The sequence below is a fragment of the Prinia subflava genome, chromosome 1 (genome assembly GCF_021018805.1).
Source record: "Prinia subflava isolate CZ2003 ecotype Zambia chromosome 1, Cam_Psub_1.2, whole genome shotgun sequence".
Classification (NCBI taxonomy): domain Eukaryota; kingdom Metazoa; phylum Chordata; class Aves; order Passeriformes; family Cisticolidae; genus Prinia; species Prinia subflava.
Window position 1 is genome coordinate 140991506 of NC_086247.1, and position 24995 is coordinate 141016500.

A 24995-nucleotide genomic window follows, 5' to 3' on the forward strand; every position below is an offset into this window, starting at 1 on the left:
GCATTTTGCAGACATAAGTCCACTGTAAAACTTGTGATTTGCATGCTCTGAAAGACATGTGCTGCTGAGTAAAGGAAGAAAATATATTCAGTGGTTTGTTTCTTAAGAATTATATGATCAGAGTACCAGGGATGCTAAAAATAAAGATAGGATTGTAAAAAGTAAGTCACATGGGTGCATCTGTCCAGAAAGTGCCAGTTCTGGTACAGTTTACTTCTTGATTTTGTGTTTGTTAGTGTCCTTGCCAAAGTTACATACAGCAATAAAAATCGTGTCAACGTGCATGCTGATATTGAGCTACAGGGGTTTCAGAGAAACATCTAATAAAACCAATGAATAGGAATATTATTTTGTCTTATTTTTTTTGTATGTACTTCTTTTGGCTTTCAGAAATCAGTGGTACAATAGGGTTTTTCAAATAAATTAAAAGTGAAGTATGTTTGTATTAACTAAAAGATTGCTGTAAAAATAGCATTGCATATTAGTGTTTACAATGTTGATAATGAAGGAGGAAGAGGAGTTGAGAGATTGCAGGGGTGGACATGATTAAGTTAACAGAAGGAGAAAAGGAGAGTAAGCTGCTGGGCTGATTTTACCAAGTCTGTAGTAGTAATTCTTAAGCATCACAGTAAAGAGCACGACAATTTTGTATATTGGGCACTGAAAGCTGAGTGTTTTAGCATGCTCTGTAATATGAATTTCATATTACACAAGGGCCTTATGGCAGAGTAGGTCCAACCTCTATTTGAAAATCACATTTGAAAATCACATTCATCAGTGTTTCTAAGCACCCTCCAGCATGGGGAGTGTTGGAGTTTTAATGGTGCTCTTGTGTCTGTGAAGGCTGTGTGCTGCTGTGTTCAGATAATGACAGTGCTTTGGTTTTAATACTTTTTAGGGACACAGACGGAAGAATGCTCTTAGATATTTTTGATGAAAACCTTCATCCCCTTTCGGTAAGTTCATCTGCCTCTCCTTCCCTTTCACGTGAACTGTCTTTTTTTTTCTGTCTGCTTCGTTTTGTTTCAGTCACCTATTTGGAAGTGTTTCTTCCTTAGAAATCCGAAGTGCCACCAGACTATGACAAACATGACCCGGAGCAGAAACAGATTTACCGCTTTGTCCGGACGCTGTTCAGTGCTGCTCAACTGACTGCTGAATGTGCCATTGTCACCCTGGTGAGTGTCTGAGGGGTGACATCAGCCATCTGACACACACAGTTTTGTTCTCAGGAGTTGTGTTTGTATGATTTCATAGATGTAATTCCCTGGTGCTGCCAGGGGGTTTTTTCTCACTATGGAGACCGAGGAAATTTCTTGATGGGAAGAGATGCCACAGTTCATTTTTGTGGATAGAGTAAGTGAGGAAAAAGAGATTGGGAACATGTGACACTAAACCTGGGCTCCTGCTTTCACAGAGTGAGAGTGTTAGAGGCCACCAGGGTGACTCACAGAAAATGTAAGTGGCATAGGTGGTCTGAACATGAGGGGATGTTAAAAGGAAAAAGGCTTCAGCTTTCAGGGGGTTTGCCATGTCTCACTGTAGCTCCCAGGAGAGACTTGGGAACAGCTGCAGGTGATTTGATAGCACCAGTAAGAATTGATGGGCATGTGAAGGATTCAGTGAGTGACTGGGACATGTTGGCTCTCTTGTACTTTCACTATGCTTGTCATGGGACTGAACAATTGTACTCAAGTCTGAAGCTTAGCTACTTAAAAATAGCACAACACACAAAAGAAGGTTCAAATTTTCAGCTGGTATGGATCAGCATATCAATGTGGATTAAAAGAGCTAAAGTGATCTCCACCAGCTGGGAATTTCTTAATTTTTTTGAAATTTATATCCTGCCAATTCTGACAAGTCTCTTCAGCTTTCAGTCACAATTTTGGCCATGTTCTTTACTCAGAGGTTTTAAAATAACAAAATGGTTTTTTACCACTACAACATGTGGTTTCATAACAGCTTAGTTATGCATTTTAGATTGAAGAAGGGGAAATTGGAGAAGGTGAATTTTGAAGCCCAGGCCTACTCATTTCCTCTGTTAATCTATTTCCCTTGGCTTCGAGGATTAGTTGGCAGGCTTTTCTTCAGACGTTTAGAATGAATTGTACTAGTCAGTAAAGAACAGGAATATGAGAGAAATAGGGCAAGAAACACCCCACAGTGCTCCACCCTTCCATTTTGTAGTTCTACTCTACCTAGTTGCTTGACACAGCCAATATTTGTTTTCTGAAATGACATTTTGCCTGTCTCTTTTGCATAATTGTACTAAGTGCTTGTCCTTCTTCCTTTTTTTCCTGAGTGTTTTCTGCTGGAGACAAGATATGTTGTGTGAATCAGTATGTTCTTCTGTAATTTAATTAACCCACTGTCAAATACCTTGTTGTATTTATCTGTTTTTCAATCTTAAGTTATTTGATCAGTGAGGGCACTGTTTATTGAAAGACAGGGGGCTTTTCTTGTTTTAATAGCATTACCTTTCTGTTACTGCAATACATGGAAAGTTCTTTCCCATAAGTCTTATATAATTACTTCCTTGCCTCTTCTGGTCCTTGTGTGGTTTCCTTGCAAGTGACTCTTTTGGTGTGATCTCCAATGAAGTATAAATGTTTTTAGTTAATTCATTATATTGCAGAAGCAGTTTCCATAGTTGTTAGTGCCTGAAGACTTAGGTGACTTGTTCTGGTTTTTTTACCCAGTACAATGGTAACAGGAAAGTGTATTATAGCCTAGTTCTCAAAGGAAAGTGTATTATAGCCTAGTTCTCAAAGGAAAGTGTATTATAGCCTAGTTCTCAAAGGAAAATGTATTATAGCCTAGTTCTCAAAGGAAAGTGTATTATAGCCTCGTTCTCAGAGCAGGCATGCAGATATTTATGCATAGATTTGGTGCAGGTGATCAGTGTTTACCTTTCTGCTGTTCTTGCCTGTGTTGTCAGGATAACAGCACCTGCCTGACCCTTCTTTCCAGAAACCTTCAGAGTTTATACATACTGTTTTACAAGTGTGAAATTCTGCTGTTGATGCTCTCAGTCTCCTCTCTACTTCTAGATCCCATTTCTTTTATTGTTTGTGTCATCAGGAGGGGCCCCAGACACAGATTGTGTTGGTTTTGAACTACTCATACGTGGAAACTAATCTGTGAAAAAGCAATCGACCTTCTCCCCCTTCCCACACTCCTGAAATCTTAATAATGTTGATACTGCTGTTTATGAAGCTCACAAGTGCCTTCAGTTTTGACATGGTGTCTGGAGCAGGAGGGATCAGTGTTCCCTGCTGGAGCTGTGTTTTCCATGGTCTGGCTGTCCATCAGAGCAATCTGATAGCCCTGTCTGCCACCCGTTCCTCCTGGGAGGGCTGCCAGAAGGCAGGAAGTGTGGGCATCACAGGCATTGTGAACAAGACTCCACAGTTTTATCTTTCTTTCACTCACTCTAATGATTTTTAAACAGTTCTAAGCGCCCTTTTTTACTGCCCACATTATTAATGTGGTCCAAAGTGTGTGGTTGAACTCACCCACTGTTTGTCTTGGTACGTGCATGAACCAGGTGAAAGCAGCAGTAACCATTAGTTCTACAGCAGTCAGTGTTCAGCACAGGAGCTGAGTAAATGTGAAACTCCAGACTCTGAGATAAGCTATTCTACAGCAAAAAGCTGGCATTGTGTGGCTTCAAGCACTTAATTAAAATATTTCAATTAAAGCTTCCACTATTACAGCAAAACCAATTTATAATTAAACAAAAAATTTAATTTTCACATAGCCTCCAGAGCTGCCAAGAGATTTCCCATACTGATAGGTGGAAAATTAAAATCTCAGGTTGAAACAATTAAATACTAATTCACATTATTTATTTTTAAAATAATACCATAAGAATACAATTAGTTTTAAGAATTGTTTTGCCAGTTTAAAGCTTGTGACTAGTGGTTCTTATCCCAGTGCATAGCATAACTGTATGCTGTGACCTGACTTTTTTCAATAAGTCTCTCTTGCCTCAGAGTATTCCCACCTTTGCTAAAACTGAGAAATGCCTGTGTCCTCTTTAGCATCTCCTCCAGTGCAGAGGTGGGAAGTTGTATTGTGTTAATGTTCTAATTGGATGGCAAATAAAAATGTGAACAGGAGTGTTACCCATACGAACAGGAAAACAATGCAGTGTTTGCATGTCAGGAGAATCAAATATTTATGCTTTGTTCTTTTGTTCTGTGAAAACAATCCTATGAGCTAGACCTGAAGAGCAGAATGCTCCAAGTTTTTTGCTTTGCCTTGGCACAGCATTCTGAGTTTTTTTGCAAATAGGCCAAATGTAAGGCTCTTTTAAGGCACTTCTGTGTCCATAGTGGTTTGAGAGAGGACACATTTTGCATTTGCAAATATGCTGGGTCTGTATGCTGTAGACAGATCAGATACAGTGATATGTAAATACATACAGTACATGAGCTGAGTTATTCTGAGAAGTTCAGAGGAGCATGTTTTTGGAATACCTTACTTCATGCTGTGACTGAGGGGATTTGATATTAGCAATTTTGAAATTTGAAGTATGTAAGAATAAATTCTCCTTATGAAAAATTGGGATTTAATTAATCCAGCCAGATGTTCCTGAGTTCTTACTGTGTTCTTTGGTCACATTTTCAGCAGCTAGGTAAAGAGAGAATACTGCTGAGCTATAGTGTGAAAACTATTGTATTTGCAGAGAATTTTGTTTTATTTTCTGTGTATTTGGAGGAATGGAGAAAGCTTTTTATTGGTTTCCTTTCACAAGGATATTTTTACTTATGAACACTGATTAAATACTTTATTTAAAAAGTATATTTCAGTTGATCTATAAAAAATCTGATACTTCTTTAAAAGGAAAACACAAGAGGGTGCCCAGAGCCCCTAGAGACATAGAGTCCTGCTTGTGTAAGGAACCCATGAGGAGAGTTGTGTGTATCCACTACTGATGGTGCCCACCTTTGTCCTGGTCTTCAAGCATTCCTGGGGAGGTGCCAAAGGCCAGCACTTGGCCACATCAAGGAAGGTCTCCAAGATGTAGAGAAAAGGTCCCTGGACCTGTGCTGTAAATCCTGAGCCCCTTGGCAGCTGGACATGGCTCAGGGCACTCTGGAGGAGGCCAGGAGGAACCTGTGCTCTGGGTACTGATGGGATAAGGGGATTCTGGTCCCTGGTTTTAGGACTGTTACCTTTTTACTGCAGTGTAACGTGCAACACATGAGTGATTATCAGTTAATACACATCTACTTAGTTAATTCTTGCCTTAGAGTTGCTGAGGTATGCACTTAATAAAAAGAGAACAATTAAGGTGGGGATTGAGAGGAAATCCTTTTTAAATGGCAAGAGAAGAGGACATTCAAAGAGTGTGTATCTGCTGATGGGGGAAAGAATGAGTACTGAAACCAGTTTTAGACTGGAAGGTCAATCTTGCCTAACAGTTGGAGTGCATTTGACATGGATTATAGGTATGTGTCTTAAAAAAATAAATTAGGGGGTAAATCTGGAGATGTGTAACTTTTCTCTCAGTTTCATTTGTGCTTTCTATAAATATCTGTAATGTACTTAGCACTTGTTCACCTTTCTTCATAGTTCTGTGACTACTTTTGTTACTTCTTTTCACCATTTGTCCCAGAAATAAAAATTGGATGAATTTGCAAGGACCAGAACAATGTCCCAAAACGATTTCACCAAATGGGTGGCACCAGAACTCTGTAGAACATTTTAAATGCCCAGCTGGGCAATTGCAAACCATGGTTATTTCTGGAGAGTCGTGGTAGGGAACTGGCTGATTGCTTAGAACAGAGCATATGGCAGTTTAGTGATTGGATTAGAGCCGTGATTTGGCTGTGTGAGACCCACTACCAATTATAATCTTTTCCATAAAGATAGCATTTCAGTTTCAAGGCATTGTGGCACACTGAAGTTTTCTCATTAGAGAGATGACTCTGTATTTCTCCATAATATGTTGGGATGGAAATAGCTTTGTTAGTTACTCTGTGCTCCTACAATTTAGAGTTTGGGTTACCTGATGAGGGAGGGAATGAGATGTTTGCAAATAAAGGTTAATTTGTAGATTCTCAATTATAGTAATTAAAATAGCAAAGCCATTGTCTCCTTTCTGTCAATGTAAATCAAGTGAGAAATAATTAAAGCCACTAGAGTTTTATTGGTAAAATAGAGATAGGATTTGATATAAAGCCATATAAAAACCACCTGGGAGAAGATAATGCTTTGCTCTTGCTGCTGCCTCAAAATTCAGAATTATTCTAGTCATGTCAGTGACATTCCTTGGTGATTGCCCATTGCTTGAGTGTGCTGAGACTCCCAGTCAGCTTCCTTGGGGGCAACACACAACTCCTGACCTCTTAGTGTGGCACCACAAGAAATTCTAGTGCTGCACACAAATAGAATTGCATCATAATTTTGGTTGGAAGGGACTTCTAGGGGTCATGTCTGGTTTGACCTTTTCTCAAAGCACAACCAGGCTGATCAGAGCCTGACCAGTTGAGTTCTGAGTTTCTCTGAAGGTGAAGATTTCATAACCTCCACAGAAAACCTTCTCCATTGCTTTAGGGAAACCTAAAAAAAAGAGCTACTGTATTGTTAGTGCTTAGACTGCAACTCCAATGCAACAAGAGGTATCAGTGGAGTATTGAAAGTTAATGTTGGACAGCTTCAAGATGAAGTTACAAAAAGAAGCAAAACTTCTATAAGAACCCCATAGTTTTTTTAAAATATGAGTGTTTTTTGTGACTGTGAAATACTGAAATGAAATTGACACTTTTGTATTTGGTATATATCCTCCTGAAGAGAGGAAAAAAAGAGAAAGAAATCTTCTCCAGTATTTTAACTTTTCTTTCTACTTGAATGTATTATATAATGCCCAAAGTCTGCTATAATATCCTCTGAGATGGGAAACATGAGATGCTGTTTCACACTAATTAAAACTGAACTCTTCAGTGCTATCTTTGGTTTTCACTTTCTTCAAATGATTTATGTTCTGTTGATTGGGATGTTGTGTAACCAACACTCTGCTGTCCAGGATCATGGGGAGCCTGACATCTTAGATAACTGGGCCAACACGGGATACTGTGGTTAGTTACCATTAAATACTTGGGGAAAGCAGGATGGACTCACCCATCTGCAAATAACCAGCCTGGGGATTAGTATCAGGCTCAGCAGTGGCCCTGCTGGAGCAGCACTGCTGGGAATTGGTTGCTGTTGCTGATCCTGATAGTTTGTGCCATGTTACTGTTCTGTCTTTGGATAAAAAAAGCCCCCCAGGACTAGTGGTTATAATGAATGGCCTAATGCTATTTAGCATGCCACTGCAAGTCCAGGTCCTGCGAGTCAAGATCAGAGGCATCCAAACTAGGTCAGCATGGAGTTGTTTCAGGTCTGGCAGATTTAAGAGCTGAAGATACGTGCTGAAACAAATCAGTTCTGTACTTCTGCTGGACCTGAAATGGCTTTGGAAGCCATTTAACTACATTCCTGTGGTGCTACATCTAAGCTAATGAACCTCTCCAGAGTTCATTGAACTTCCAGCCAATTTGGGATTATCTATACCCATGTTGTGGTAATTTTATTTAATTAGTAGAAATAAAGTTTCTTTCATTCAGACAAATGAATTTTTAACAGAGGCAAATCACCAAATTGGTTTGACTTAGGATTAAATAATAATTTGCTGATAGTCCAATTATAAAGGTCAGTCATTGTGAAATCTTGGTGTTAGTCCATGGGAAGAGATGGAAAATAATAATGCAATATTGCTCCTTTGAAATCTTAACTCTATGCAGTGTGCTTTTTGATGTGTGCTTTGTTACTGAAATGTCTCCAATGAGGTGCAGCTGTTGTCCATCAAAGCTTGTCAGACAGACATCATGTAAAATCATGTGGTTCATTCCCAAATGCAGAATGTAGACTAATAATGGAGGTACCAGACTCTGAGGTATTGAGTTTGTAAATAAAAATGTATCGACAGACCAATGTCCATTGGCATTTTCCTAATCAGAATTGTATTTTCATTTCAGCTAGGATTTGAATTATGGTACAAATGAGTTTTGAATATTGTAGTGTTGTTGTTACTTACACTGAGTTATATTTGTTCTTTGCAAGCTGGAAAGAATTCAGAAGGATGTGTTGTTGGGCTGAAAGCTTTTGCTCATGAAACCACTGAAAGTTTTTGCTCATGTCACACCAGTAACTTTAATCTGTAGAAGTAGTCTTGTTATCATTCTGTAAAAAATACCTATACATTCAGTCCTAGAACTAAGTGAGCAATTGTAAGTGTGATGAAGATGCCTCTTGGATGCTGGGTGCACAGAACTAGTTGTTAAATCAAGGCAGCATAAATCTGAGTCTTTTGGGAATTCAGGGTTTGAATGTCTAATAGAGAAGCACTGAAAAGTTCTGCCTCAAAAGCTTACTTTCAGGCACTGCAAAGGATGAAGCAAATTGGAAAAAAGGAACAGTGGTGCAACAGCTTCAATTTGTTTTAAGCTTTAGTTCCCTTCTTGAGCATGAATGCAGCTGTTAAAAGTTGGTGGAGACAAATAATATTTTAACTTCTGGACACTAAATTTCTTTAGTTCTATAAAGGAACATCTGCCAAAATAATTAAGAGGCAACATCGTTCTTAGACTTATGTTTAAAAAAAAGAAAGAAAAACAGTGTTTCTCACATTGTTTCTTCTGCATTTTTTGTCTTTTGCCATATAAGCCAATTTATTCCAGCATTCTGGGATGCAAGTTGTAATATTCTTTTCTATTGTAACCTTTTAAAATTCAGCTTTATTATATTACTTCAGAGCAGCTAGTTCTGAAGAAGATGTAGAAAGTATTTTGGTTTTGAAAATTAGGGCAGTGAAATTCATTACAAGAGACAAATACACTGAACCACACAGTAGACTCAAAATCCCAGTCTGATACAAACCCCATATTTAAGAAAATGACCCTTGTGTTTAAGACACTGTTCAATGTGTAGACATAATTGCATACAAATGGTATTTCCATATCTCACGTTTACCATTACAGGGCCAACATTTTCAGTGGGTTTTTTTTTGTTTAAAATGAGGTGGAGCATGCCCTCCCTGTGTGTGTGGGAAAATACACTGGCTTTTGCTAGCAGAAGCAGGTGGTGTTCTCCCACCAGCCATGAGTTTGTTTGGGATGAGTAGCGCAGTGATTAACCACCCCAGCAGCCTTCCTCTTCAGCCAGGCTGGCAGCCACCTGGCCCTTCTCCAAAAGTCCCTCCTGATTCAGCACATCTTGGCAGCAGCCAGAAGCAGCCCTTGCAGCAGCGAGGGCATGGCAGACTCTACCTGTCCTGCTCTGGTGGGATAGAGTAGGACATCCTACATCATAGGATATCATGGGCTGGTGCTGTGTCCCACTAGGGCATTGTGTGTTGAAATACTCTGAAATCAGACCTGCTCCATTTATCAGAAATAATGAACTTCAGCACATTTACATTGGAGATAGCTCACTTGGCTCTATACATCCTGCTCTTATGAGGTTGCTCTAGTGTCCAGCCTAAATTTCCTGATCTGCAGTCAGTGGATTCTCTCTGGGAGAGAACAGGGAGAGCTGGAAGAAAGACTGTGTGTAGCTGGGTGATCTTGATTAAAAGTTGAAGACCTACACTAATGTCTCCCAAAGATACACTGATGATGTCACAAATCCTAGATTACAGTGAGTTCTCACTGGCTGAGGACTTCATTAAACTTTTACAAGTGCTTGCTGAAAGTGGTCTTGTTCTTTTTCTGTCTTCTCTTACTTGAACATATACTTAAAACCCAAGTCTGAGTAAAGGAGACTACAGCAAGTGAACAAAATAAAATGCTCATGTAAGGCATGTTCAAGAAAGGAGTTGAAAGCCACACTAAGTGCCTTTCTCATGGAGAGCTGTTTATCATCCTCACTTTTATTGAAGGGTGATAAAGAGCCTTGTTCCAGCGAACAGTGTATCTGGAGTCAAGCCCAAGTTATCACCAAGGAAGCAAGAGTGATTTTTCACAAGCCTCAACATGCTATTGGAAGATGCATTGATATGTTAATAAAGTAAGTGTAGGAATAGAGTCTTATCAAACTCCTATTTAATTTTTAATTCTGATTTCTCAAGTACATGGTGATAGGAAAATAGTGGCAAGTTTATGCTGCCTTTTTACTGAGGTGTAATTTCATCTGCCATGCAGATGGACCTTGACAGGCTCGAGAGGCTGCCTGTGCAATGCTCATGAGGTTCAGCAAGGCCAGCTGAAAGGTCCTGCACATGGATCAGGGCAATGCCAAGCACAAAATGCAGCTGAAACAGAGCATGGCTGGAGAGCAGCCCTGCCAAGGAGAACTTGGAGGTGTTGGCTGGGGAGGAGCTGGACATGGCCTGGCAGTGTGCACTCACAGCCCAGAAAGCCAAACGTGTCCTGGGCTGCATCCAAAGCACCGTGGGCAGCAGGTGAAATGAGTCTGTCCCTCTGCTCTGTTCACCTGAGTGCTGCATCCAGCTTTGGGGTCTCCACCATAAGAAGGCCGTGGATCAGCTGGAGCAAGTCCAGAGGAGGGTGGTGAAGCTGATCAGAGGGCTGGAGCACCTCTCCCATGAAAGGCTGAGAGAGTTGGGGCTGTTCACCCTGGAGAAGGCTCTGGGGATGCCTTGCAGCAGCCTTCCAGTACTTAAAGAAGGCTTACAGGAAAGCTGGAGAGGAACATTTTATGAGGGTTTTTAGTGATAGGACAAGGGCTATAAATGGCTTTAACCTGAAAGAGGTTAGATTACATGTTAGGAAGAATTCTTTACTGTGAAGGTGGTGAGACACTGGAACAGGTTGCCCAGAGAAGTGGATGCCCCAACCCTGGAAGTGTTCAAGGCCAGGTTGGATGGCACTCTGAGCAATCTGTCTAGTGGAAGATTTTCCTGCCCATGACAGGAGGGTTGAAATTAGATAACTTTTAAAGGTTCTTCCAAACTATGCCATGATTCTGTGTTTTTCCTTGCAATATAATTCTTACCTATTTATGTTTCTTCTCTAAGTGCCTTTGAATTTCAGCCTCCACAAAATACTTAGTTGTTTTTCTTTTCTCTGTCTTTCTAAGTTAGAGTTGTACATAAGAAAGGATACATTTTCTGATTTTTATATGCTTTATATATCTAAAAATGTGGAGTATTCATTCTAAATCTTCCAAAACTGGATATGAAAAGTTGAGATTTAAACGGTTTGCATTAACAGTAGAGAGTCAAATTCTGCACTGATGTGAAGCAAATTAAGTTCATCTGCTAATTTGAGTGGCATAATATTACATCTTCCATATGCTCTCTGCTTATGGACCTCCCAGTGTTAGTATATTGCCTTAAAGAAGTTTTTGCTTCCCAGGGCTGACTCCAGAGAATGCTGTATTTTCACTATCTGAGGAGCAGTTTTGCTTGCAAAGTTGACAGATTGCCTTGTGCAATGTAGAGTGTAAGGAGCTTGTTTACACAGGCTGTCTGGAAAGCAAAAAACAGTGTTTTGCACAGAGCCCCCAGGTAGTGCAGATGCCAGAGAGATCCGTGTGCCACCTTCTTACTGAGCTTTGCAGTCTCACAATACCAGATTTTGTACATCAGAGTCTTTTCAGAATGGTCTGCTAAGTAAAAAGTCAAACTTCCACCTTCAATAATGGGCTTGACACATAATTTGGAATTTTGTGCTTAAATAACTGTGTGCCTTCCTTAAGAAGGAGAACAAATTTTTTAACAATTGATATTTTTCTTTACAGTATTATAAGATAATGTTAAGGTTTTCTTCAGCTTTAGGATGGCAGGCAGGGGGAAATCACAGCTAAAGAAGAAATGGTGTATTTAGGAGTCTGACCTCTTGAAATGGGCAATAGGATCAGAAGGCAAAGGCCAACTGAAGTGGATTTATCACATCAGTTTTGAGCCTAGCATTAACGTGTATTTGAAACTACAACTTTTATAATAAAATAATCTTGAAAGCAGATTATTGTTTTACAATTGCTAGAACAAGAATAGTTTTCTTTTTCATTTCTACATCACAGCAAAATCAATCAAGTCTTCATTTTGATGCGTTTCCACAGGTATATCTTGAAAGACTCTTAACTTATGCAGAGATAGATATTTGTCCAGCAAACTGGAAGCGAATAGTACTGGGGGCAATTCTGCTGGCATCTAAAGTTTGGGACGACCAGGCCGTGTGGAACGTGGATTACTGCCAGATCCTGAAGGATATCACTGTCGAAGACATGTGAGTGCAGTTTGTTTCTCTTTGTCAATGAATGCCAAGATGTGTGTCTGTGAGGGTGACGGGAAGTTCTTTCATAAATTATCTGAGGTTTGTATATTTGTGTTGTATCTAAACGTGGTGAATGCTGATACATGGCATGAGGTCAGCTTGACAGCTGCTTGTATAGAAGACATGAATTATTTTTGTTTTCTGGTTGAAGTGTATTTTATGGCTGGATGATATTCATGCACAATAATGAAATCAAATCTACAGAATACTTAAATGTATTGTTTGATAAAAATCCCAAATCCAGTGAGCCTGCATGTATTCACTTCAGCATCATTTACTGTCATGCTAATTCTCCATGCAGATGTAGATGGACATGTAATGCAGGAAAGGAAGTTATCTTTATGACCCATAGATGATCACCTAGGTATTTATTGCCATTATTTAAAATGAATGCTTTTGGGGTTTGACGTTTTTCCCCTGGTATCCTGCTGAATTAGTTTTCAAGATGTTAAAAATCCAGACAGAATGAGGTTTCCAAAATGAAAGAGGGAGATAAGATGGACAAGAACCAAAATCAGGCCCTTCACTTTTCTGTGTGCAATATTATTCCATGCAGAATAATTTCCTAATGCTTCCTTAACTGATTGTGTGGAATCTAAGTGATTTTGCAAAGTTACTTTTCCCCTTGATCCTTTTCTCATGCTTTTTGAGTATTCAGTAGCAGTGAGGGTCTCCCTCCATTGACTTCTCCTCCAAGGCAAATCTGGGTGCTTTTAAGGTGTTCCTGAAGCTGGGACATGAGCTGAAGTGCTGAACAGCTTGAAGCAGTCACAGGTTTGACTGTGCCATATGACAGTATTAATCAAGAATGTTTCTACATGTGAGGTTTGAAATTGCTAATTCTCTTTCCTTGAAGGTGGTGTGAAAGGAAACAAAAGGGAGGTTCTTGTTTCTGACAAACACATGATGGTGCTCCTGTTAGAAGCTGCACTTGAGCTATATAACACCAATATTCACATGGCAGACCTGTGCTAACATCAGCCCTTTTCTGCACTGCACATTCCCTAAGCCAAACTGTGATGACTCCTTGTCCTCAAGGTTTTTAGCTTCTTACCCCTTCCTTAAAAGATTTTAGGGTTCTCACAGAGGTCAAACCCAGAAGCCTGTGGGAAGCCTGAGCTCTCTATATGTACTTGGTGATCTGGTTCCTGGGCTTTGTGTTTAGGGCACCATGTGAATCCCCCAGCAAAGATTCTGGTGCTTCTATTCCTGCTGTCAGGTTTCCAAATTTTGTTTTCCTCCTATCTGCATTGTGGCAGATTTTTTTTCTTTCTTATTTTTTAGTTAGCTGGGACAGTACAGTTAGGATGATTTTGAAGTGTCTGGCTCTAAGCAAGACAGGGCCTTTCATTGTATTAGTAAGGCAGAAAAAGAGCTCTAGGTCAAAATCTTCAGTTTGTGTGAATTGTTCAGCATAAGTGTATCTTGCAAAACATCAAGCAGACCTTTCAGGGTTTTTTAAGTCAGCACCAGTGCAGTGAACTGTGCCTAAATGCGAGCAGAGAACTTGAGAGGAACTGAAGTGCAGTGGGTACCTGTAGTCATGTATGTGGCATTACACTGAATTTCTGAGGAGTGGCCCAGGAAAGCACATGCTAAAGCAGTCTGAGGGAGGTGTATGGGGTAAAAGGGGCATGGTGCTTAGTTATATTACGTGAGTTCAGTAAGATGTACTTGCATGTTTTTGTCCTTTCTGATCTGTAGCTGATCTACTGATCCAACTTCAAGATCTTGAAGGTAAGGGATAATAAGAATCTGAGGCTGTGCATTTGAGATTTTTGAGGGTGCTCTTCAGAAGGGCTACAGCCAATGTCTTCTGTCACTAAATAGCCTTTGTATAATCAGTTAACATAGAACTTTAGGCTTAGCTTGCAGAATGTACCATCTTGGCAGTGTAAAAGGATATGTAAAGGTAATATTTTGTTTCTATTTGTAGGCATCTTAAGGTGTAACTTTTTTACTTGAATTTTAAGTTGGGATCTTCAACAATGTGAATTCAAAGACTCCGTAGACTCTATATCTAACTTTTAGTTAGGCTTTTAGTGTTAATTAGTATTTATCATTATGTAAACATAGAATTTTGGCACAGAGAGTGAGGATAGGGAAGGACAATGATTATTATGTAAAAATTATATAAAGGTAAAGAGTGAGGAGAAAAATAATTCATTGTTGAAAAACTACTGTACCAGTACTTTTTATCTTCAGATCCTTCCTCTTCTATTGCCAACTGTGCAACTTCTATTTCATATTCCTTGCATACTTGCACAGCAGTCAAAATGTATCTTAAAGACAATGAAATCATCAGTCAGTGCCCATGGGCAGCACAGCAATGCAGTCACTGGGTTCTTCAGCAAACATTGATAGCTTTCACTACCCATTTATTTTTTTATTTTTCATAGAAATCACTGTTTTGAATGTATTGTATGTCCCTGCATAAGTAGGGACATAAGTAGGATATCCAATTACTGTGCAATTTATGAATATTTCCAGTCCTTAATTTTGTTAGTTGGCTTATTTCTCAATGTAGTTTTTAATGTATGGGTATAGGTAATAATGTATTTGTATACAAAGTTTTACAGGGTGGGAACAGAGCTCAAATAGGAGCTCAAATGTTTGGTTTAGGTGCTGGAAAACACATGATCACTGCAGTGAATTTTGGTTGCATGTCTAAAGGAAAAATTGCTTTATTCTGTTCATAAAGAGAGTATGATGAAAAATTCATGTTTCCCATGACTAATACTAAATGATTGATTATGAAGAGCTGCAGGGAATAAATAAATTCTTCAGTAATTTATGTGTTAGAGTAATTTGCAGCGTTTATGAGAGAAGCCTGACCAATTTTGGGCGGGGGGTGTGTGTTGTTGTGGCATAGCTGTGTGTGCAGACCCACCTAGTGGAGGTAAAGCAGAAACTACGAGAAATTTTTTTTCCCTGCTAGGTTTTTTTTCCAAAATTGTGTTAGCTAAACTGATAAAGGTGCCCTTTCACTAGCAAAACTGTGTCTGAATTTGATTGGCATTGCAGTAGCAGCTGCAAGGTCAGCATCTCTCATTTTCCTCATTGGTGTGAGTACACTGATAGAGATTGGTAGAGAAGGTCATACCTTAGGCTGGGGTAATTGCATCAGGCAAGAATGAAAAATGAACTTGGTTTATACCATTTGCAATTTAAAGTTAAATTACATTCAGAATGCACAGTCTGAAATATGTTTCCATGTTTATCTTCTTTCCCCAGGAATGAACTAGAACGCCAGTTTCTTGAGCTGTTACAGTTCAATATTAATGTTCCCTCCAGTGTTTATGCCAAGTATTATTTTGATTTGCGTTCCCTGGCAGAAGCGAATAATCTGAGTTTTCCCTTGGAGCCCCTCAGCAGGGACAGGGCATATAAACTTGAGGTAAGACTCCTTTTAGATTGCTCAGTGTTAAATATATAGAGGGATTGGGAATTTCTGTGCTGTTTCTCTCTTCTCCCATCTCTTTCCAGATACTTGGATGAGATATTGTAATATCACGAGCCTGATTTTCATAATGGTTTTGTTTATGCTTTGAGTATTTGTGGCTGTGGGGACAGCTTTTTTACCCTGTTTGCTTCATACCTTACCTTGCTTTCCATTTCTTTTCAGTTGCAGTTGTCTATATTGGCCTTGTGAAAGTACCCACAAGTTTTATAATTGTTGTTTTCACAGTCTAGTGTTCATTTGTTTGGTTGCTTAAAACTGATTATCCACCTTAAATGACAGAATATTAACAAGTGTTGCTGAAAATAGCTATTCCATGTTTTTCTTCCACAAGTGCTCAGGTTCATGTGGATCCAAATTTGTTATCTCCCTTAGTGTTTTTCTCAGTAAAGGGAAAAAAAAAGAGCACATGCCTTCAGTGAATAAGTCATGAATGCTTATGAAATGTGGGTATACCATATGCTAGAAGCACTGTTGGATGGTCTGGACCTGTGAATACCACAGACATAGGAGGAATTTAAATTATCAGCTAATTGTGGGCCCTTTGCAAGACTGCAACACATTTTTCCTATTTTTGGGATATGTTTTTCAGATATGGGCATTATTGCACTGGATGTGCATTTTGTTACTAATTTTGAAAATTTTCATTAGATGCTGACTGTTTTTAACAGCACACATCTTTAATTACATAACATCTTTGCACTGGAGGTTGTTTGCCTGTGGGTTAGACTGAGCTTTGCATGTTCTGAGATTCCCAGTGCTCCTGTAGAACAGACAGGCAGTTCTGTGCACGTTTTTGTGGGGGGGAAATGCTGCGTGGGAAGGTTAATTGACTTGTTTGTGACTCTAATGGGAGCTAAAAGTGGTGGAGAAAGAATCAAAGCAAATTTCACTGAAGTTGTATTTCCCATTCTTTCTAAATAGTCTTCCTAAATTTCACAGGTAGCCTCAATAAGAATGTCATTCTCTGTATGGAGTGGGATCTAAATTTGTATCAGATTTTGTTTCTATCAAAGAGAATATTAAAAAAATCATTTGGAATATAAACATACTTAAAAAGAGATGCCTTATTGAGTTATGAGTGTCTTGATAGTAAGTGCTATTACATATATCAAATATAAGTTAATTACTTTTTGATTTAGTCCACAGTTTCTTAAAACTGTCAGTCTATATCACATACAATGTATAACAGCAGGTTACAAATGAATATAATCATGATAGCTCCTAAAACCTTACAAGAAAAGAAAAATTGGAAATGACTGTTAATAGCCAGGGAATAATGGTAATTCTTCTGTACAAGCTAAAGAAAAGGCACATGTAAAAAGAACTAATGGAATATTTTTTCAATAAATGTGTATTATTAAAAATTTCCGCATTGGGCATGCTTTGAGCTGCCAGCAGAAGTTGGCTGTAAATAACCCTGCTAACCAGAGGATGTCTTCAGGGCAGAGGAAGAGTATCTGCTGTGAAACCAGCTTGGTCTGCCACCTCCTTGCCTCTGTGTTCTGTGGCCAGAAGGAAGGGAACTGCCTTGTTCCCTGGCAGTACGTGGTTGTCATTAGTGTGCCCTTGAAACTACTTGACAGCATAATTTATAGCCCAGTTCCCTGAGCACAGTTAAGCATTTAGCTTGCCAAGAGTCATCAAAATGCATTTGCAGCACTTCTGTAGTCTCTCGTGTGCTGTTCAGACCAGAGTTCTCTGTTTTAAAACAGTTGCCTGGATTGTCAGGTGGAGTAGATGTAGTACCACACAGGCTGTGATATTTTTGATACCGAGAGAAAAGCTGCAGTCTGGGATGAAAGACAACAGCCTCACAGCAAATGTATTCATGCAGTGGAAGGATTTGCCTTGTGTGATAAACTAAAAAGACCTTGCTCAGTCCTAAGATTAAAGCAACTTACTGGCATTTGAGATCACAAAAGGTGTTACACAGAGAAATTGCTATATTATATTTTTGCTGCTTTAGCACTTTAAAGCTATTTTTTTGTATCTAAAGCAGAAGCATTAGATCTGACATGGCAGAATCTGCATCGCGATTTCTGCAAGCATCATGTAGTTGACATAACCATGATGATGAACAAAAAACACCGTAAAAAAACCAAGGACAAGACTGGCAAGAAATGTTCCACATCAAAAGGAAATGCTGGGCAAGATCTGTTAGCTTAGAGGTGTTACGAGAGACTGCAGTGCTTGTTAAAAGTTACATCACTTTCTCCAGCATCTGCAGTGGATGTTTCCTCTTATTTAATGTTCTTACAATTGACACTTAAAAAGAAGTGTTCTCTTTTAAAAGACAAAATGAAAGTATTTTTTGTTGTTTTACCTTTCAATTATCTGTGGACTGAAGTGTCCTGGATTTGTTTTACCAGTCCATCTAGTAGCCAGAAACCATTTTTATGACCCCTCTTGTTTTTTTCTCCTGTTTTATGGAATCAGGCAAATTAAAAATGGCAAATAAACTTCCATTAGATCATCCAGTCTGTCCACCTGCCAATGGTATTTGTTCCAAACAGCATATGTTATAGTGTGTTTTGTTCTTCCTTTTAATTATGTCAGATATCAAGACTTCCTTTGCTTTTCCTGAGAACTGTTTTCTAATATGGGAGAATCTTTTCTGCCAAGAAGGTTGTTGGGTGTCCAGCCTTAATCCACTATTTGTAATGTCCTACTCTTGCACCTGGTTTTTCTGCCATGTACTGAGCTAAATATGAGTCAGATTCTCCTTTTTGGGTTGAATAGACAAAACTTTTCTATCCTATTGCTGCTTGTGATCTTAGCACTGTGCTTGATTCAAGGTTAGATTTTCTAAGAGTATTCATCAGTGTACTCCCAATTTAACTGACTATATGTTATGAGATCTTTCTTGTTAGGATGGTACTGGAGCACATAGTTCAAACCCTTTGAAATTTGTGCTGTTTTCTTGACCCTAAAGAGATACAGTCCCCTAGATCCAACAGACAAAACCAGGAGAAAAATATGTGAGTTACAAGGAGAGAGGTGTCTTTATATCTCTTCAGCTTTCCAGTGTCACAGTGACTTGATTGCAGTTCTGTGTGTTTTGTGTGTTCATAACCCTCAAAGCCAGGAAGAAAAGGAAGAGCAAAACAAAGCAAAACTCACCTTTTTAGTTTTTAGGAGTAACCAATTGTGCTTTTTTTCATGCTTTATAAATTAAGGATAACCACCTGCTGTTTGTTCCTGCTAAGTTTCCTGTGGTTTGTGAGTTTTTGGAGGGTGTGCAGCACTCAGCACTCACTGTCTGTGTCTTTGTGCATTCCTGGTAGTGAGCCCATAACCAGCCATGCTGCTTTCCTGCTCTGCACAGACATGCATGCAGCCAAAATTTGTACTGCTGCTTCTACTATGACTACTACTACTACTGCTGCCATTTTCCTGCCTTATTTCTCCTTACTTGTCTTCTATTCCAGTGATTTAATCACTAGAAGAGTGATCTAACTCAGCAGAGGAACTGACTTGAGTTCTGTATGCATGGATATAGTGTTACAATATATATATGCATGCATTCTACTGGATATATACATTACAGCCAAGTCCAACAAAATTTCACATGATGGATTAGTGTTGCTGGTTTTTAAGAATGTTTTGATTTGACATGAGAAATGGTCCCTTGCAACTGTCAAAAATTGGTTTCTTTTTCTAGCAATAAAAGCAACAGAATTATGAGATGATAGAAAGGTGATTATAGTGGTTATAGCTATTTTGATTTATTTTAACTGAAGGACAATAATAAATATTTACAATTTTCTGCTTTTGTCTTGTTTCCCCATATGTTATACTAAAGTCAGCTAACTACCTTGCCAAGTACGCTCCAAATGTCGATTTTATAACTTACTTGTAAATGAAGAGGCATCTTCAGATGCAGAGCTGCTTTAAATGGCAGTGTGTTTCTTATCCATATGATTCATCAGCATAGCCTAGAGATGCCAAATATTAAGTGCCACTTCCAAGCAACATTTCATTTTGTCTGACCAAGTGCCAGAACAGAAATTTTCCTGTGTTACACAGGCATTTTTGAAGTGATTACCCTCTCTGACTGTTTGATGCCTAAGGTAATAGCCTGATTTGGCAGCTGAAGGAAGCTGAGCTCCACCTCAGTACAGCCCTTTGTCATGCCATGCCTTGGCACATGATTTCATGGATAAACATTTTTAACCTATTGAATTTTAAATCTGATTGAATTGCGTAAACTCTCTTAGTCCATCAAGTTCCTGGTTAAATTAAATAAAATTTTATTAAGCAGTTTTACTTGAATGAAGTTATGGTCTAAAAAGTAGTAAGAATACTTACTTGTGCTATTTTATTCTGTTCTCTTCATGTGCACCATGAAGGAAAACTGTGTTTAAGAGTAGTGTTAACAAAAATATGCAGTTTACAACTGAAAAGTAGCAACTGTTCTCTGTTGGTGGGAGGTTTTATGTTGTTTTGGGGTTTGGATTTGTTTCATCTTATTTTGTTTTCTAATTTAATGATGTTTTATAGCTGGCTTGACCAGAGCATTAGGTGATCTTGCTCTCAAATGTATGAGCTGTGTGCTTCTGCCATACCTGCCTCTGGTCTTTGCAGACTATTCAAATTAAAGGACTCTTCACTGCTACAACTTGCTGTGCTATAAAGATCAAGAGAGAAAATGATGATCCGTGGAGTCCGGATGTTTAATTATTTGTAATGCCTTGTGTTATAATCAAACACTTCTACTGGGTTTGTTTGTACAGTACTCTTCATTAAACATCTTAACTTAAGGCACAACTTGAAAGCATTCCTGAGCAAATAAAAAATGCTGCTGTAGTTTGCCGTATTTTTGACTCTGACCTTGAGTACTCCTTGTAGAGAGCTTTCTCTGCAGTTCTGCAGTTTGATTGCCAGAGTTAACTTCTCTACTGATGCCAGCCACAGCCTGTCCCAGCCACATGAACTCTAATAGACAGCCTATTTTAGGGAACAGAAAATTCATGCATGTGAGGTCCATAATAAATACTATTTTTAAACTTTGCTAAAAACAGTAGAAGAAGCATCAAGCATTAACTCCAGTGTAGCATAAAAGGAGTTTACACTTGAGTAGTATTTGTCTCTCTCTTCAAAAGGTTTAAAATTGACCTGGTATTTATAACATGAATTAAATTATTCTGAGTATGAGTTTCATTTCCCTCTGGCACTAAATAAGATGGCCTGGTCACATAGAAATGATCATCTGCTGAAAGGTAAGTTAGCATCAGCTCAGGAGGCAAAGCAGGGTGAGCATTCTGCAAGACCATTTCTCAACAGAGAAAAATGTAATTACTACTACAAGACTTTTAGGAAATAAAAAATTTAAGAGCCACCCGATTTTTAAATTCTCCAAATACACTTACAGTTTCTATAGTTGTTTCATTAAATTTTCCACAATTTTTTATCTGTGAAGGATGATACATCAGTTACCTTGTAGAAATGGATAAGCATTGTCAGCATAAGCTCCCTCAGTGAGGTTTATGATGATTCACCTGCAAAGAAAGGGGGGTATGGGGTGTGCTGAGTCCTTCTGAAGCTGCCATGTGGGGCAGTGCAAGCCTTCCTTCCAAGACTAATGAAATGAAAACTAGGATTTCAGGAGAATGTCTTCATATGTTTTGCTAATGAAGTGACTTTTGTAATTTCAGCTGTATGCAGAAATCTGCATTTAGTCTTGCTTTATTTGTACCGCTGTGGGCAATGCAGTTGAGGGTTTTTTCATCTTTTCTCTTGCAGGCCATTTCTCGCCTATGTGAAGACAAATACAAGGACTTCAGGAAAGCTGCCAAGAAGCGGTCGGTCAGTGCTGACAATCTGACTGTGGTTAGATGGTCCCCTGCAATTATCTCCTAACAGAGGAGACTGGAATATTCCTACAGACGTACTGTTTCATCCATCCATTTTTTTCAGAGTGGGCTGGGGGCGGGGGGATAAAGAAAAAACAGACTTTTGATTTTTTTATTTTTAAATCTGTCAAGCTGCCTTTACAGTGCCTCCCCATTGTGTAGCACACGAGTGAAATACCTAACAGAAGGAGAAATGGAGAAATTGGTCATCGGGAGAGAAGATCGACAACAATTATTTTCTCACTTCCACTAACAGCTTTACACTTTTATGAGGAAACAGCAAATCAGGTGCTTGGAAGAAGAAATAAAAAAATGAAGTAGAGGCAGAAAAATATCTAAGAACTGTGCCATTTTCTGATACACTGTACTCATGAAGGGAAATGGCAGCATGAAAAAAAAAACATGTTATCAGATGACTGTGCACTAGAGGAATGACATTGGGAGAGTTCCATCCTAAAGGTTTTTCTTAATATCTTTTGTTGTTGTTGTCGTTGTTGGTTTTTTTTGCATTCCTCATTGCTGCTTCCCAGGATAAATTCTTCCCCTTGCACAGCAGGAAATACAAAGTCTGTATTTACAGTAGCACAAGCCCCTGAATAAATAGCGTTGGGTTTTTTCACTGCACTTTTCTCTGTAACCTGTCTTATTAGCATTATTCTTCTTAATTATTATGCATATGTTACATTTCTTGTATGCCTTTTATTGTATTTTGAAAGAGAGAACTTGACCATAGTGCTGAACCAAAAGTGTGTACAGGGATCAGAAGATCTTCGTAATTTCACGATGTGTTTTATTTATAGTATACTTGGGTGCGTGTGCCTTCCTGAGTCCTTGGAATCGTTTATTTTTCCATAATATAAAGATACAGTTGTTAAAGTCTTGAGATGATGATGATAAGACTTGGGCCAAATCTCTGAAATTTGCAACAGATCTTGTGATCCTTTTTGCAGATTTTCATAGCATTAGAAGTTTAGCAGAATTCATCCATTTTGAAGGAGATTTTTTTTTTTTAATAGCTTGACAAGCTCATTCCTTCACCTCCAAGTCCATTGTTGCAAGCAATATTCTCAATTTTTATATGTTTACTTTAAATCAAAGTGAGTCTGTTTGTATAAAATAAAAAATAATAAAAAAAAATTCCAACGAGAAGGCCTGTAGAAGAGCAGAATGGAAATCTTAACAAGGTATCTGTCACAAGGAAATTTGATTTGGAAACTAAAATACAAACCCTCATGTTTTTCAGTGTAGGTGCTTATAGAAATGAAAAGTAACTGAACTGTGAATATAATTTCCAACTCAGATTATTAAACTCCTTTGTTGTTATAATTATTCTACTCTTACTGTGGCTGCTGCCCCCTTGGCAATTGTAAGAACCTTTTATACAAAATAACTTTCAGCATAAGCATATTTGCTTCGTAACACCACAGGGTGATTTTTTCCCCTCAATTTTTTTTTTTTTTGCACAGTTTAGAAAGATGCAGCTGAAAGCTCTCAGTTCCCTGGAATCTGCCCTTGTGAGTGTCACTGAAGGGAATGGCAGCAGATGTCCCTGGCTTGTGCACTACTGTTGTACCCACCAGGATTCCGTGGTTCTTTGGTTAAGCCCTATGGGCTTGTAGCAGCCTGGGGGCCCGGGGATGCTCCGGGCAGGGAGGCACCACAGGATTGAGGCAGGCAAACCAAGCAGTTTCCTCTTCACTTTCCAGTCTGATTGGTTTAGTTTGAGATGTGGAGGCTTTGTCCATAAATACTCCTGATGATCTTTGGGCCTTTAAAATAATCTGATTCTCATCACTTCTTGTTGTGCCAATGCATCAGAACTGTGAGTATCCAAGTCCATTTTTCCCGTGAACGTGGAATGTAAGGCAAGTGTTTATAACAAATTACAGCATTTGGGACCTCTTTACAGATAGTATCAAAAGGAACATTTTCAGAGCATTTGAAATTCATCCTTTATAAGCATAAATTCAGGCTTTAAAATATGTAAAGAATATTTTGATTTATCAACACTTTGCTAAACTATTTTCCATTTAACTTGATATCAGGAATATTGGTTTTATCCATTTCTGGGTGATAGAGATATGAACTTTGGATTATGTAAAGATATCAATGCATCTACTATAATTTTTGTGAAGTTTATTAAACTACTTTAAAGATTGTATAGTCTATTTATTGTATGTATGTACATACAGTCTGATACTTTAAAAAGTGGATTCCGTAAAACCTGGCTCAGTCTTGTTTAGACTATTGAATATCGTTTTAGCCTTGTGCACTGGACTCTACCTCTGTATAGGAGAATTTTCCATATTCTTAATTAGTACTGATTCTGTGATTAACTTGGTTATGTTTCTTGCACTAAGAATTAAAAAAAAATCTGCTGTAAGCGTGGATTTTTTTCTTTAGTTTTACCATATGAATCCTCTACATTTAGATGGATGTTTCTTTCCCTCATGGTTATAGAATAATTCTTTGCTTTTTCTTCTGGTTTGTTCCAGGATTGCCAAAAAATACAGTACCTGTCAGTAAACCTGAAAAATGTCTTTTGTTTGCAAGGTATTCTATACCAGGTAATTAAAAATTAATCATTATTTAGGATTATGTTGTGTTTAGTGTAGTTTTTTCAACATTACTGTATGGAAAATACCATTGCAAAGTTAGAGAATCACCGGAGATGTAAGAAGGGAGGAGAACCATATAACATTTTAATTAACAGCACAAAGACATTGTGTTTTGCTGTAAATGTTTTCTGGTTTAAGGTTTTCATTATTGCTTTGGTCACCGGCTCAGAACTGAAAAGGTGTAGGAGATACAATAAACCTGTCCCTTCAAGTATCATTGTCTTAATGAATTATTTGTATATGTTGAGCCAGTGGGCCACCTGTTTGGACTTTTATGTGTTAATAATTGGATCAATATTTGAAAAAGGCATCTTGTAAGGGTTTAATCATTTCATCCCTATGCAGCCCAGAGTTGTTTCCGTAATTCCTCTTTCCACCTGCAGACCTCTTTATATTTGATTTGCTGTTTGTATTTCATTGTTTGTCAGTGACATACATCATTCTGACAGACACTGTCATGTGGGACTGAGAGCACTGGAGTCATGGGATAAAGTGCAAAAACAAAATGGTCAAATCACCTTTTCCCACCTTCCTCAAACCCAGTCAGCTCTTGAAATGATACATATTTTCTATTGCTAAAAATATACTAAATCCTATCCTGTAGCAGGGTAATGGTTTGGTTTTGTTAAGGATTTGGGGATTTTTCTTAGAGAAATTAGCATATATTGCATAATCGCTGTTCACATTTATGGAGTCTGAACTAAGACTTTGTGTTTTAACACCTTTCTCTCCAGCTCCCCTAATGCCAGAAACCCTAGCTGTAGTATAAAGATTAGAA

General features: G+C 38.5%; 1 protein-coding gene across 2 annotated transcripts in view; it reads left to right on the forward strand.

The window, feature by feature from the left end:
- CCNY (cyclin Y) overlaps window positions 1-24194 on the forward strand; it is a 119776-nt gene extending 95582 nt beyond the window's left edge. For both annotated transcript variants that reach the window (XM_063415197.1, XM_063415203.1), the window contains 5 exons: window positions 899-956; window positions 1059-1178; window positions 12070-12236; window positions 15519-15681; window positions 21490-24194. In XM_063415197.1, coding sequence (XP_063271267.1) covers window positions 899-956; window positions 1059-1178; window positions 12070-12236; window positions 15519-15681; window positions 21490-21606 — 625 coding nt within the window. In that variant the 3' untranslated portion in view covers window positions 21607-24194. The remainder of the gene's footprint in view (window positions 1-898; window positions 957-1058; window positions 1179-12069; window positions 12237-15518; window positions 15682-21489) is intronic.
- Window positions 24195-24995: the final 801 nt, after the last annotated feature.